Source organism: Gavia stellata, chromosome 28 (genome assembly GCF_030936135.1).
Source record: "Gavia stellata isolate bGavSte3 chromosome 28, bGavSte3.hap2, whole genome shotgun sequence".
Taxonomy (NCBI): domain Eukaryota; kingdom Metazoa; phylum Chordata; class Aves; order Gaviiformes; family Gaviidae; genus Gavia; species Gavia stellata.
In genome coordinates, this window is record NC_082621.1 from 2,863,368 (window position 1) to 2,875,003 (window position 11,636).

Genomic DNA, 11,636 nt, shown 5'->3' on the forward strand with positions numbered 1-11,636 from the left:
AATCAAAAAGAACTCAAGGGAGACTTGCTGGCTGAACTAGAGAGGGAAAATCCTACATCTGCAGCCAGGCTGGCTCCTGGGAACAAGTGTCTAACACTGCAACAGTAATTCAGTGGGGAATCTTCTCTGAGAGCTGATAGCAGGTTGTAGCTGTCAGCGTGTCAGGCACTCAAGACTTACTGTCTCAGGAAAACACCGCTGTTACCTGCATTTAAGCTACATTTGTTCTCCCTTACACATATGAAACTGCATAAATAACTGTTGTTGTTGTATCCCTGGTAAAGCATAAGTGACCTTGGAACTAAAATCGCTCGCTCACGCTTCCACGCTGTTACTGTAAGTGAGCGAGTGCTTCTGGGTGGCTCTGGCAGGTATTGTAGGGGTGAGATGGTCCTTGTAGGCCAGCAGCAGAACTGCTGCTTTCCTGTGAGCCGGAGTAACAGCTTCTCCCCTCTCGCGCTGCTCCGGGCAGGCTCTTTTGCTGGTGGGGTGAGGGTGTGCAGCCTGGGGAGGGCTTTGGGTGCTGCCTGAGGCCACGGCCGTGCCTCGGTCCGGGCTGAAACGCTGCCCGGCCGTGCCTCCGCAGGCTGAGGCACGCTGATAGCGAGTCTGTTGCAGCAGCCGCTTCCCAGCCCGGCTTTTTCCACCCAAAAAGCCCCGAACTGTAGTAGTTCTGCTGCCTCCAGCCCGGGGGACCCCCGGCGCAGCAGGGGGCGCGCTGTTCTGCACGGTACGCTCTAGCCTGCCGTGGCGCGTCTCAGTAGAAGGGGCGCTCTGGCGGCGGAGGGAGACTCTGTGGTGGCGGGGGGGAGTTTGCGCCGGTAGTGGGAGGAGGCGAGCGGGGGAGGCGCCGCTCTGGCCGGCGAGCGGTGGTGGAGGCGCGGGGCGGGGGCCGCTCTGGCCGGCGGTCTCGCTGGTGCGGAGTCCCGGAAGCGGCGTTCCCCGAGGCCGGGCGCGGAATGGCGGAGAGTCCGGCCGCCGAGGAGGCGGCCCCGGCCGCGGTGCTGGCGGCGGGCAGCGGCGGTGCCTCGGCCGGCCCGGGCGGCGGCGCGGGGAGCCCCGGCGTCTTCATCCCCGCCGAGCTGTGGGCGGCGGCGGGTTTCGGCGCTGCGACGCCGGGCGCCGGCGTCGCCCCGGGGAGTGGCGGGGCCCCCATCGCGGCGGCGGCGGCGGCCGCGGGGGCCGCGCTCCTCACGCACTCCGCCTTCTGGGACCCCACGGTCAGCGGCGACTGGGACAGTGAGCGGCCCAGCCCGGCCTGCCTCCTGCGGATCAAACGGTGAGAGAGCCGCCCTGCCCGTGAGCGGCGGAGCCTCCCCGCCCCGGGCCCGGTGGCTGAGCGGCGCGGCCGGGGGTCGGCTGCCGTGGCGGCCTGGGGGGTGGCTCCGGTCCTCGCCTCTGCCGGCCCCGCGGGGCTCCCCGGGCCTAGCCAGCTGTGGGCCGGGGAACCCCCGCCGCCCTGCCCCGGCGTCTGTTGCGGGGGCTGCCCGGGCGGAAAGCGGGCACGGAGCCGCGGCTCGTAACGCGGCAGAGGCGCTTGGCTCGTCCCCGGTACCCTCGAGGCGGTAACTGTCCCCTGGGCCTCACCAGCGCTCCTAGACACCTGGGTTTGGGCTTGGAGACAGGCCCCGGTGTCCCCCCCCGCCCCGTGCCCTGGGACTTTCCTGGGGACAGACCGCGGTCCCCACCACGCCCCGGGACTCTCCTTGCCCAGGTGCTTGGGCGAGGATGGAGTCTCGGGCGTCGCCTGCCCTGGAGCCACGGACCCCTGTACCACCATCCGGGGTCTCTTTCTCCATCTGCTGTTGCTGGGGCGTTCGGCAGCAGAGCTCCTTGGTGCGTGGCTCTAATCCTGCCCTCGGGATGGCTGGCTGCTCTTCGAAGGCGCTGTTAAATGGGGAGGGAAGCAGGCTTCTCAGTCCCCATCAAGGGTTGAGTTAAGATGTTTATCCTAAACCTGCCCGTAGCGATCCTCCTTCCTGCCAGTGCCCACCCGTTTGGTTGCTCTGACTCTTGAAAGGATCATCTGGTTAAACCTGGTGTGTGTCGATAGCCTTTGATATAATGAGCAATATGATCTTGTATTGTGAGACATGCTGGCACTGTTTCAACAAGTTCTTCCTCTTCCTTCGGAGCAAGTATCACTGCCTGCCAGGCTCTTGCTCATCCTTGTTCTAGAGCTTGTATAATGTCTTCCAAAGATGGCACCAGATATTTGGGCACTTTCCAATCCAAATGCCAAAAGTACTGACTTTGTAACAGTAGGCAGGAAGGCGAGGCTCTCCTGTTGCTCTCACACTTGTTCTCGCCCTGAAACCTCTCTGAACTCTGGTTGCTTCCCAAATGGGAAGGTCGAGCGGGAGCTTATCCTGGAGTTCAGCGCAGCTCCAATTATGGGAGGGAGGTTTTTTGGTGGTGAAGGTGCCATTCAGTTTATCTGTAAACTGCACGGAGTTGTAGGTGATTTGTTACTTTTCGGTTCATGTAGTCCACATTCCTAAGGAAGCAAGACCATTGTGGTGAAGTACGTGTGTATGTGCATTCTAACTACTCTTGAATCTGCTCTCTGATTAAACCCAAATTTGTCAGAGCAGTAATATTCTCAAAGGCAGTTGAGTCACGGTATGTTTAGGGAAAACAAATGACTGGGTATATGAAAGGGATCCTGTAAATAGTCTGAGTGTGAAGAGAGAAAACACGAGGAGGGAAAGTCATCCTTTAAACAACAAACTTCACCTAAGAGAACTTTTAAACAATTACCTTAGGGGAAGTTTATGGCTGAAGTTTTATGCGCTGGAGATGATCTATGGTAAACTACGAGGTGGCAGGTAGTCAAGGTGCGCTTGGTCTGACGCCTCACGTATTGATTCATTGAATGCTGCTTGTGCTTTTGAAATGCCCCAACTATTTTTGGGGACAAGTTGAAAGAGCTCAGCCAGAAAAGAGTCAGAGGCAAAAGAAAAATGTCTAGCTCTTCACAAGGTACAAGTTTCCATCTTAAAAGACTCCCTTTGCATCTGTGCACAGATTTCTCATCTAGAACGTTCTGTGCCTCGAGGGCTGATGAACGCCAAGGGAGATCTTGACTAATTCCTGTTTCCTTTGTTCAGGGATATCATGTCCATTTACAAGGAACCGCCCCCGGGAATGTTTGTTGTGCCTGATCCCCACGACATGACCAAGGTAAGAGAAGATTTGGAGCTGGTTCAACTTTCTGCTTCTCTCTATGTTGCTGTTGATGGCTGCTTAAAGCCATTTGGGTTTGCCCAAATGGAGTATTCCCTTAATGTTTGGAGAGAAGTCAGGGTGAGTCTTGCAAGAGCATAATGAGGCTCCAGTTTTCTTGGTGACATTGAGATGGGCTGCATTCAAAATGGGATGAGGCTCTCAAGGAAAAAGGCTCTGTGGAGAGATACCATCACAGGGATCTGAGGAGCTTCCACAGATAAAGTCAGCTCTGCTTTAGTGACCCCGCGAACCAGTGGGGTGCTGATCCAACTTGTTTCATCCTCCTGATGCTTGAAAACAATCAGTAGAGCAGCTCAAAGAAGAGAAGAGAGAGCTCCATGGAAAGCTGTTGGCCATGGGGGGCTTCTCAGAGAGGCTGGGAATGAGAAATGTGCATTAGCCATGACCAGTGCTGGAGTATCTATATTCCCCCTGTGGAATTTGGAGATGTTTAATTGTTGTGAGCTGGTAGAAAGATGTGTCCCTGCACCCGGGCCCTGTCCTGCTGTGGAGCTGCCTGCCGGGTTCTCGCAGGTACCAGGGTTGCATGCAGGTCTGACCCACGCAGCCGCTCCCACCACATCACCTCCAGCAGACCTGCTCCCTAGGGACTTGGGCATGGCTACGGCCTCTCCTGCCCCGGTTCTTTCCCTCCTGGCTCTCAGGGTTTTCCAGGACTGGGAATTTCCGATTATATCAGAGAGAATGCAGCGAGCTGGGAGGCAGAGGTTGCTCAAATGGTGTTCTTGATCTGGTGTGTTTCTTGGCTGGTGCTGCCCTTTCTCCAGCCAGTGTCACCTGGTCTGGCTGTGCTGGTTTCTGAGAGGTGCGTGTGCGTGTGTACGTGAGGGTGCTTTGGTTTTTCCTCTGCTGCACACTTCTCCCACCCCCCTGACAAACGTGGCATCCCCCAGATTCCCCCAAATTCCCCCCGTGTAAGCGCCTGCCTGACTCAGGGCCCCTGGGTTTTTGGAGGTAGCACAAAGGGAGTGTCTCTGAACAGCCAACTCCCACCTGGGGCACTTAGCTGCAGCTCTGGCTTCCCTCAGCGTTGGTAGCTGAAAGTGCCAAAATGCCCTTCAACGGAAATGCAGGTTTGTAGAACACCAGCCTTGGGGCTTTTAACTGAAATCCTGGGGAGGTAAGAGGATCATTAAAGGAGACTGCTTGGATCACTTGGGGAGTAAGCTTCCTTAATAGCCCAAAGGGAGTAGATTTCCTGGTATACAGTTGGGATCTTTGAGGGTAATTAGCATGGAGAGAATAGGGTCTTAATTTCAGATCCTGGCAGAGGAAATTGAGTGGTTGGTTTTAATAAGACCAAATCAGCACGAGACCATAAAATTGAGGAATGCTCTAGTTTTGGCAGAAATTCTGAATTTTTTTCTTTCTAAAATTAGATTTTTTTTCATATTCAAAATTTTTTTTTTTTTTTAAGCAGAGCTTACCAGCTGAACTGTGATTCAGTCTGGTTTGGACTGTATAGAGATGTATGGGAGGCAGCTGTTATGGACTCCGGCCAAACCTTGTGTTGGAAACCTGCTTTGCACATTGAGTGTGGCAGAGGGGAGAGAAGTGCGCAGCAGTGGCTCTGGCAAACGAGGGAAGGAGGGAGGGTTAAGTATGGCCTGCACATGGCGTGTGCTTGTGGAAGAGGCTGCCTCCGTGCTGCTGCCTGGGTGGAGATTTCTTGCCTTCGGTTGGCTTTGTTGAGGATTTGACGGTGCTGCACAATTTTGAAGTGGTGCGCAAGACGGGCTTTTGTTTTCCAGATTCATGCATTGATCACAGGCCCATTTGACACGCCTTATGAAGGGGGTTTCTTCTTGTTCCTGTTTCGCTGTCCTCCAGATTATCCCATCCACCCACCAAGGGTCAAACTGATGACAACGGGAAATAACACAGTGAGGTTTAACCCCAACTTCTACCGCAATGGGAAAGTCTGCCTGAGTATTCTAGGGTAAGAGGAGACTTTGGCTGTTTTGATGGGAAATCAGGAGGTGGCTGCAGGCTGTATTCTGCCTCACGCATCCTTCTCGGCGCGTTGTGCCCTGTTCTTGCCCCAGACGTGTGCTCGGATGCACCTTTACGCTTCTGTGAAGTCATGTACAGAATCAGAGTTGTAAAGCAGCACAAATTCCTCTACTGAAATAAGAGTCTAACTTGTCTCCACCTGAGAATGGAGCAGGGGAAGCATGAAGTTCAGTGGACGCTGCTGCTTTTCTCCTGCTTCCCCTTGCAAAGCCTCAGCTGGAGCACTGCGTTTCTTCCGCTTTTGCGCCTTGCAGCCTGATCCTTAATGTTGTTTGAATGTAGGTTTTTGTGGTTTTAATTTCCTCTCTCTGTGTGGGTTTAAAAATAAATAAATAAAATTAAAAGCCGCCAAGAACTTCCTTGAGAGCCATTTGACTGCTCTGGGCTTCCACCTACACATAGTATGTGGGGCTGAGCGGTGGGTGTAATGATTTACAAGCACTGCTCCCATGCTGCCTGTTCAAACAGGCTCCACTGCTGCAAATGCTTGTTATTCACCTGCTTGATTTTTAAACATGTGAAAGCCCTGGTTGATTGAATGGCTCTTACGGCTCTGCCAGAGGAACCCTGGCCGTGGTGTGATATTCCCAACCCCAGCCGTGTCTGGTTCAGTTGCCAGTAAAGAAAGGCTTTTGCTGAGACTCTGGACTGGTGCAGCTGGGGTCTTAGTGCGTAGTTCCTTCTGCTGCAGAGAGGTAGTTATGGCAGCCAGGTGTGGAAGGGGCAGTGACGGCTTGAATTGCTGTAGGGATTTGATTAACCAACAGGAGTCTGAGCACTGATGTGGTTATAAGACTGCCTTTGCTGGGATGGTTTCAGCAGTGCTGTGCATGGACTGACTTTGGTGTAAGTGGCACAAGTAGCTGATACCCATCAGCTGATAGATACTGGCCTCAGGGCTGATAGGGAGATGCATTGTGCTGGGAAGCACCTTCCTCAGCATAGGAGTCTTCCTGATCCAGTGAGCTGGATGCCAATGCCTGCAAAGCACTGAGATGTGTAGGGCATGTCCATATCTCAGGGGTGTGAGTGCCCAGCAGCTCCCACGCAATCTGCCTTGTTGTTCCTGCAGTTGTAGCCCTGGCATGGAAGCTAAATTATTGAAGAGTGAACAAAAAGCCTCGGCCTTAGCAGAAACGGGAAGTGCAGAGGGAGCTGCGAATGAAAGGATTTAGGAAGAGCATATGTGGGTCAGCACATCCTTGTTCAGCTCACAGGGAGACAGGTCTGTATCTGGAACTAGGATATTAAGGGCAAGCATCAGAACAGCTTTTTCTGCTTATGCTGTTCTGTGCAAAGGTTTTTGCTACCCTGTGTGTATGAAATGGGCATCTTATTCCTATTGCAGAGCATCCGTTAGTGCTTTTGATGGCAGTCCTTGTGCTGAGCGTCTGCATTACAGACTGCACAAGCGATGGTCTTGTTTGAGTCTTGAAGATCAGATTTCAGTTAAGAGTTGTTTTTGACTTAGGGTAGTGCTGGTAGCTTGTGTTGCTCCAGACTGCTGTGTGAGATGATAGCCATAGCTTTAAAGTGCCCTGTAAAATGCTCAGGAATGTTACTTTTCCTCAACTCTTGTGTGATGCCCTGTGTGTGTTAACAGTGGAGTGAAGTTTACCAGCCTCTCTTGTCTTGCTCAAGCTAAAGTACTCATTTGGTTGAGAGAATAAACTACTTTGACCCTGAAAACTTTCTCAGTGTCCAGTGCTTTCTATCTCTGTAGCAGCTGTTTCTTTTCCTATCGCATTTCTGTAAGGTATAGATGGGGTTTCCCAAGCTTTCTGATCTTTAGTAGTTGGAGGGATGGTGCTTACTGGGCCAGTCCTGTGTTGTTAATTGATGCTTTTCTGTTTTAATGCCTTAGCACTTGGACCGGGCCTGCATGGAGCCCAGCACAGAGTATCTCTTCAGTCCTCATCTCCATCCAGTCTCTGATGACTGAGAACCCCTATCACAATGAACCCGGCTTTGAGCAGGTGAGAATTTGAAGTGGATCATCTCTGGTTCTGTAGCTATTAGTCTCTTCACTCCACACCTTGCTCCTGGTGGCAAATGCCATTCTGGAAATGGGAACAAAAGTAGGTTATGTTGCTTGGCTCTTTTCCAGCTTGCTCTGCTTCTAGTCAGAGCTTGAGGGGGAGTTGCAAGCCAGCTCTGAACCGGAGGCTGCTTAGCTCATGTACGTGTAAGGTAACAGAAGAACAAGAGGCATTCGAGAAGTTGCCGCGGAGATGGGATGGCTCTTCATTTCTCTGTTACACGACTCCCAGAATGGCTTCCTTGGGACATATTGTCACACAGGAACCAAACTGCTCAGGTTTTCATGGTCTCTGGTGTCTTGGAGAGAGGCAGGTTTCTGTGCTAACTTTTATCAGTTGACCTGTCTCTACAGCTATGTGAGTCTGAGGCTCTGGAGACATGTAAAATCTTGCCAGCATTTCATTTGCAGTATAAATTAGCTCAGCATACACAGAACAGACAAAGCCGTAGTGGGTTCGTGCACCAGTGAAATTCATCGGGCCCAGGAGGGAGAGATGAAGAGCCATTCCCGTCGCATGGACTCACTGGCCCAAATTCTGTTTCCAGGAGAGGCACCCCGGGGACAGCAAGAACTATAACGAGTGTATTCGGCATGAGACCATCCGGGTAGCAGTGTGCGACATGCTGGAAGGAAAGTGTCCCTGTCCTGAGCCATTACGGTATGGAAAGGAGGCACAGAGGGACCATAAGAAAGTGGGTGTGGGGAAGCAGAATAAACTTCTCTGGCTGCCCTTCCTGAAATCCTGACAGTTGCTCCAGGGAAGAGTAAGTCTTTAACTCTCCCTGGTCCAGCAAAGAGTCAATTTTGTTTCCCCTGAGGTCGATGGCTGCATCTGTGTGGTGCTCAGGAGCTGTGTGTTGACAAAGGCTGTGTTAATGTACACAATGGCTGCATCCTCTGACTTGTGTTTGAGTATAAATGTGCTTTGTCTTATGGGAGGGGGAAAAAAAAAAAATCTCAGAGGGAGGGGAGCACAGCTGTTGTGGAAACACGTGCAGAATCTCTTCAGCTGCAGTGATGCTGCAGTTCGTTTCGCTCTGTGTCCTGCCTCGCTCTACCCTGTCTGGGACACCCTGTGTGGGTGTCCATGCTGACTACATGAACTGGAGTTCAGTGGGATGGGGTGGCCCTGGCTGATGTGACCATTGTAACACTGTCATTTTGTGTTGACTGTTTGCTCTCTTGTTGCGTTCAGGGGCGTAATGGAGAAATCCTTCATGGAATACTATGACTTCTATGAAGGGGTGTGTAAAGAGAGACTTTATCTCCAGGGTCAGACAATGCAGGTGGGTGGCAGACAATTTTCTTGTTGATGACACACTGCCTTAGATAAGAGTGTGTGGTTAGCGCCAAACAACAGTGTGCAGCACGTACAGGTACATGGGGTGGATCTGGATCTTTTCTGTGAACTGTATATTTCAACTTTGATTCATGAAACTGAGACCTGAGATGTTCCTGTGGATAAAACACTGCCTTCCCCGAGTTCAGAGTATGCACACTGTTTTCAGGGCTGTTAGACTTCTCAGAGTGCTGGACCTGAGTCAGTCTCCAGGCAAGCAGGTGGTACTTTCAGCAGCGGAACCGGCACAGTCTGCTTTCATGTGGATTTGGTGTTAAGCAGGGAGGGGACATGCCGGTTATCCAATGCTGGTGGCAACTGAACTCCATTGTAGCGTTTTCCTGTTGGGTCACTGCTAGAGTTTCTCTTTTTCTGAGGTTCCTTTGCTCATACAGCAGATAGGAACTTTTCTCTGACACTCCTTGTTCTGTCAGATGAGACTGCAAGTGGCTGAGTCAAAAGTTGCTGGAGGAGGAAGGGATGGGGGAAGAGTGACAATAGGGCAGACACATCTAGACAGGTTGAATACAGGAGCTTGTTTCTGCAGGAGAGGAGACTTTAAAGAATAGATTGCCAAGCCATTTGCATATGAACAAATGTGTCTTCCTCCCTCATCAGCCACCTCTTGTCTGACTCATTGAGAAATTCCACTAAGAAAAGATGGAGGTGGTTGATTTAATGATCTTGTGTCTCTGAGCCCTTTTTCCCCCCCCTCAGTGCCTTCGCTGGCTGTGTAATTCACAAATTGAAAGCACTCCCAAAGCAGGAAAGTTGATGTTTGGAGTGAGAAATTCCCATAAGGAAGGTCTGTGTCTGCAGAGACTACTGAACTGAAGGCTGTGTAGTGAAGTTTGGTGACATTAGAAGATTGTGAGGTGTGGCCCGCTCTTGTTTATTCTTCAAGGAGCCAGGGCTCCGTTGCTTTCTCCACGGGTTTATGGACTGTGGCCTGGGACTGTGTTGTGTTCAGTTCCCGGAGGCAGTGACTGCCGTGGTCTGTTTTCTGCTCACTTGTAAACAGTAGTGCAGGAAGCGTGAACACAACGTGCTGGAGAGATGGCGTTGTTGTCTTTGTTACCCTGTATTTAAAATGAAGTCACTCCAGGCTCTGTATCAGTTGAGTGCTTGCCAGATGTGCTGTCTAGTTACCTCTGGGTTGGCTTGTACCAAAGATTCCCATCAGATAGGACAGCGTAAACTTTGCCACCGCCTTATATAGCCCTGGCAATGTGTCTCCGACCTGGGACGGTGATAAAAGCAGCAAATGTTAAATAATCTCCAAAGACTTTCTGCCTCTGAATTGGCTACATCTCAGCTGGGGGCCTTGATTTAAAACGAGAGTAGTGATGCTTTCATTTGGAAAGGGTCTGTAGCACTAATATAGAGTGTGGTCAAGTCTTTGGCCTCTGGATTTTAGGGGCTTTCATTTGTAATGTTTTCCCTGCCTCCCTGGAGTGGGCCTGCGACCAAATCTTTGAAATAGTTTACTTCCTCAAAGCTGCTAGTAGAGATCCAACCCATGTCTGCCTGGCCTTTCATCTGATTTTCAAGTTTGCTTGGGTTTGTAATGTTTCCCAAAAGAGACTCCGAACAGAAATTATCTTCAGTCTTCAACCTCTGCCACGACAGTGGAAAGTTTAGGGGCCTCTCTGTCATAAGATGGGATTTAACCCTTAAGTCTTTGACCATTTGTTGCCCAATTACTATGCTGCTTTTTTCTTTCTGCTTCTTGCCAGAAGGATAATGGTCTATGTTAATAGGCTTATCTATGGTTTTCTTCCAGGACCCTTTTGGTGAAAAACGAGGCCACTTTGACTATCAGTCCCTATTAGTGCGTTTGCAAGGAATTCGGCAGAAGGTGCAAGAGAAACACCAGCAGGAGAATACAGAAATAGACTCTGAGAGCAGCTCCTCTGAGACAGAGACAGACACTCAAGGTTGCTCTAAAGCTTAGAGTTGCGTTAACAGTGGAGAGGCCAAGCCGTGGGGATGTTCTGTCTTCACACTCTAGAGTACCCCGACAGACTCGACAACCAAACCAATGCCAGAGCGGAGAAAACTGCGGGATATCTTCTGTCTCCTTTTACTGCTCTGGTGGATAACGCTGAACGAGAAGACTTCATGCTAGACAAAGCCAAGCTTGTGACAGGCTACTCTTAAAAGGTACTTACTATGCTAGAAAGCCGGAGCATGTGGCATCAGGTTATTTTTTGGAAACACCTACACTGGTTGGTTTTTTTTTTCTTTTCTCCATTTGATTAAAGAATGAGATCTAGACTGCGAATCCTCTTTACAGCTTTTCTGTTCCTAGACAGTGAGCCCTTCCCTGGGGCCATGCTGAACGTGGAGCTGTAGCTGTGGGAGCGCTTTGATGAGTCCAGGGTATGACAGGGCCCACGCACTGTGTGCCCGGGCAAAACCTTTTTGTGCGGGTTGGGAGAGACGGAGCCTCTCTGCTCTGTGGAGCCCATCTACCTGATGTCTTTCTTCTAGACACTGTTCTAGACAGACCAAAGATAAAGAGCAGTGGTGGAATCTGGGCTCCTTTCTGAAAGCTTTACTCAAGCCCTGGGTGACTTTGTCCACTGAGACTTCAGGCGCAAAGGGGTGGATGAAAAATGGAAACTGCAGGAATCCGTAAATGGAGTGCAGGTGTGTTCATCCTGGCATTTTGGGGAAGGGAGGGTGAGATCACTGGTCAGAGATGGGGGGAGCACTTAAAAATAAGTCTAGTTTGTGTATTTTTTTTTAAGGTGTTGATTTGAATTTAGCATTCTAGAAATATTTTATTCTGGCTGCTCTGAATGGAGCTGTTTTGTTTCCTTAACTGAAGTACTCTTTGCTTTCCACCTCTCTACTCAGTGTAGTATTTTATTTTCCTCCCTTCTTCCTCCTGCCACCTCACTCCCTGCTACTTTGATCCATCAGATTGAAACGCTAGAATAAGGGGCAATTCTAGCTACAGAAGCCACTGTTTCTGGGTGGAGTTCTTCA

At 50.9% G+C, this 11,636-nt stretch overlaps 1 protein-coding gene across 1 annotated transcript; it reads left to right on the forward strand.

The window, feature by feature from the left end:
* Positions 1-959: 959 nt before the first annotated feature.
* UBE2Z (ubiquitin conjugating enzyme E2 Z) lies at positions 960-11,636 on the forward strand. Its single transcript, XM_059830318.1, has 7 exons — positions 960-1,279; positions 3,111-3,183; positions 5,001-5,188; positions 7,127-7,238; positions 7,849-7,961; positions 8,499-8,589; positions 10,426-11,636. Exons 1-7 carry the CDS (start codon positions 960-962, stop codon positions 10,594-10,596), a joined length of 1,068 nt encoding a protein of 355 aa, XP_059686301.1. The 3' UTR covers positions 10,597-11,636.

Coding starts and splice junctions, on each gene's coding strand:
- UBE2Z (XM_059830318.1), top strand. CDS start 960: ATGGCGGAGAGTCCGGCCGCCGAGGAGGCGGCCCCGGCCGCGGTGCTG. Junction 1,280..3,110: donor TGCCTCCTGCGGATCAAACG/GTGAGAGAGCCG, acceptor TCCTTTGTTCAG/GGATATCATGTCCATTTACA. Junction 3,184..5,000: donor ATCCCCACGACATGACCAAG/GTAAGAGAAGAT, acceptor TTTGTTTTCCAG/ATTCATGCATTGATCACAGG.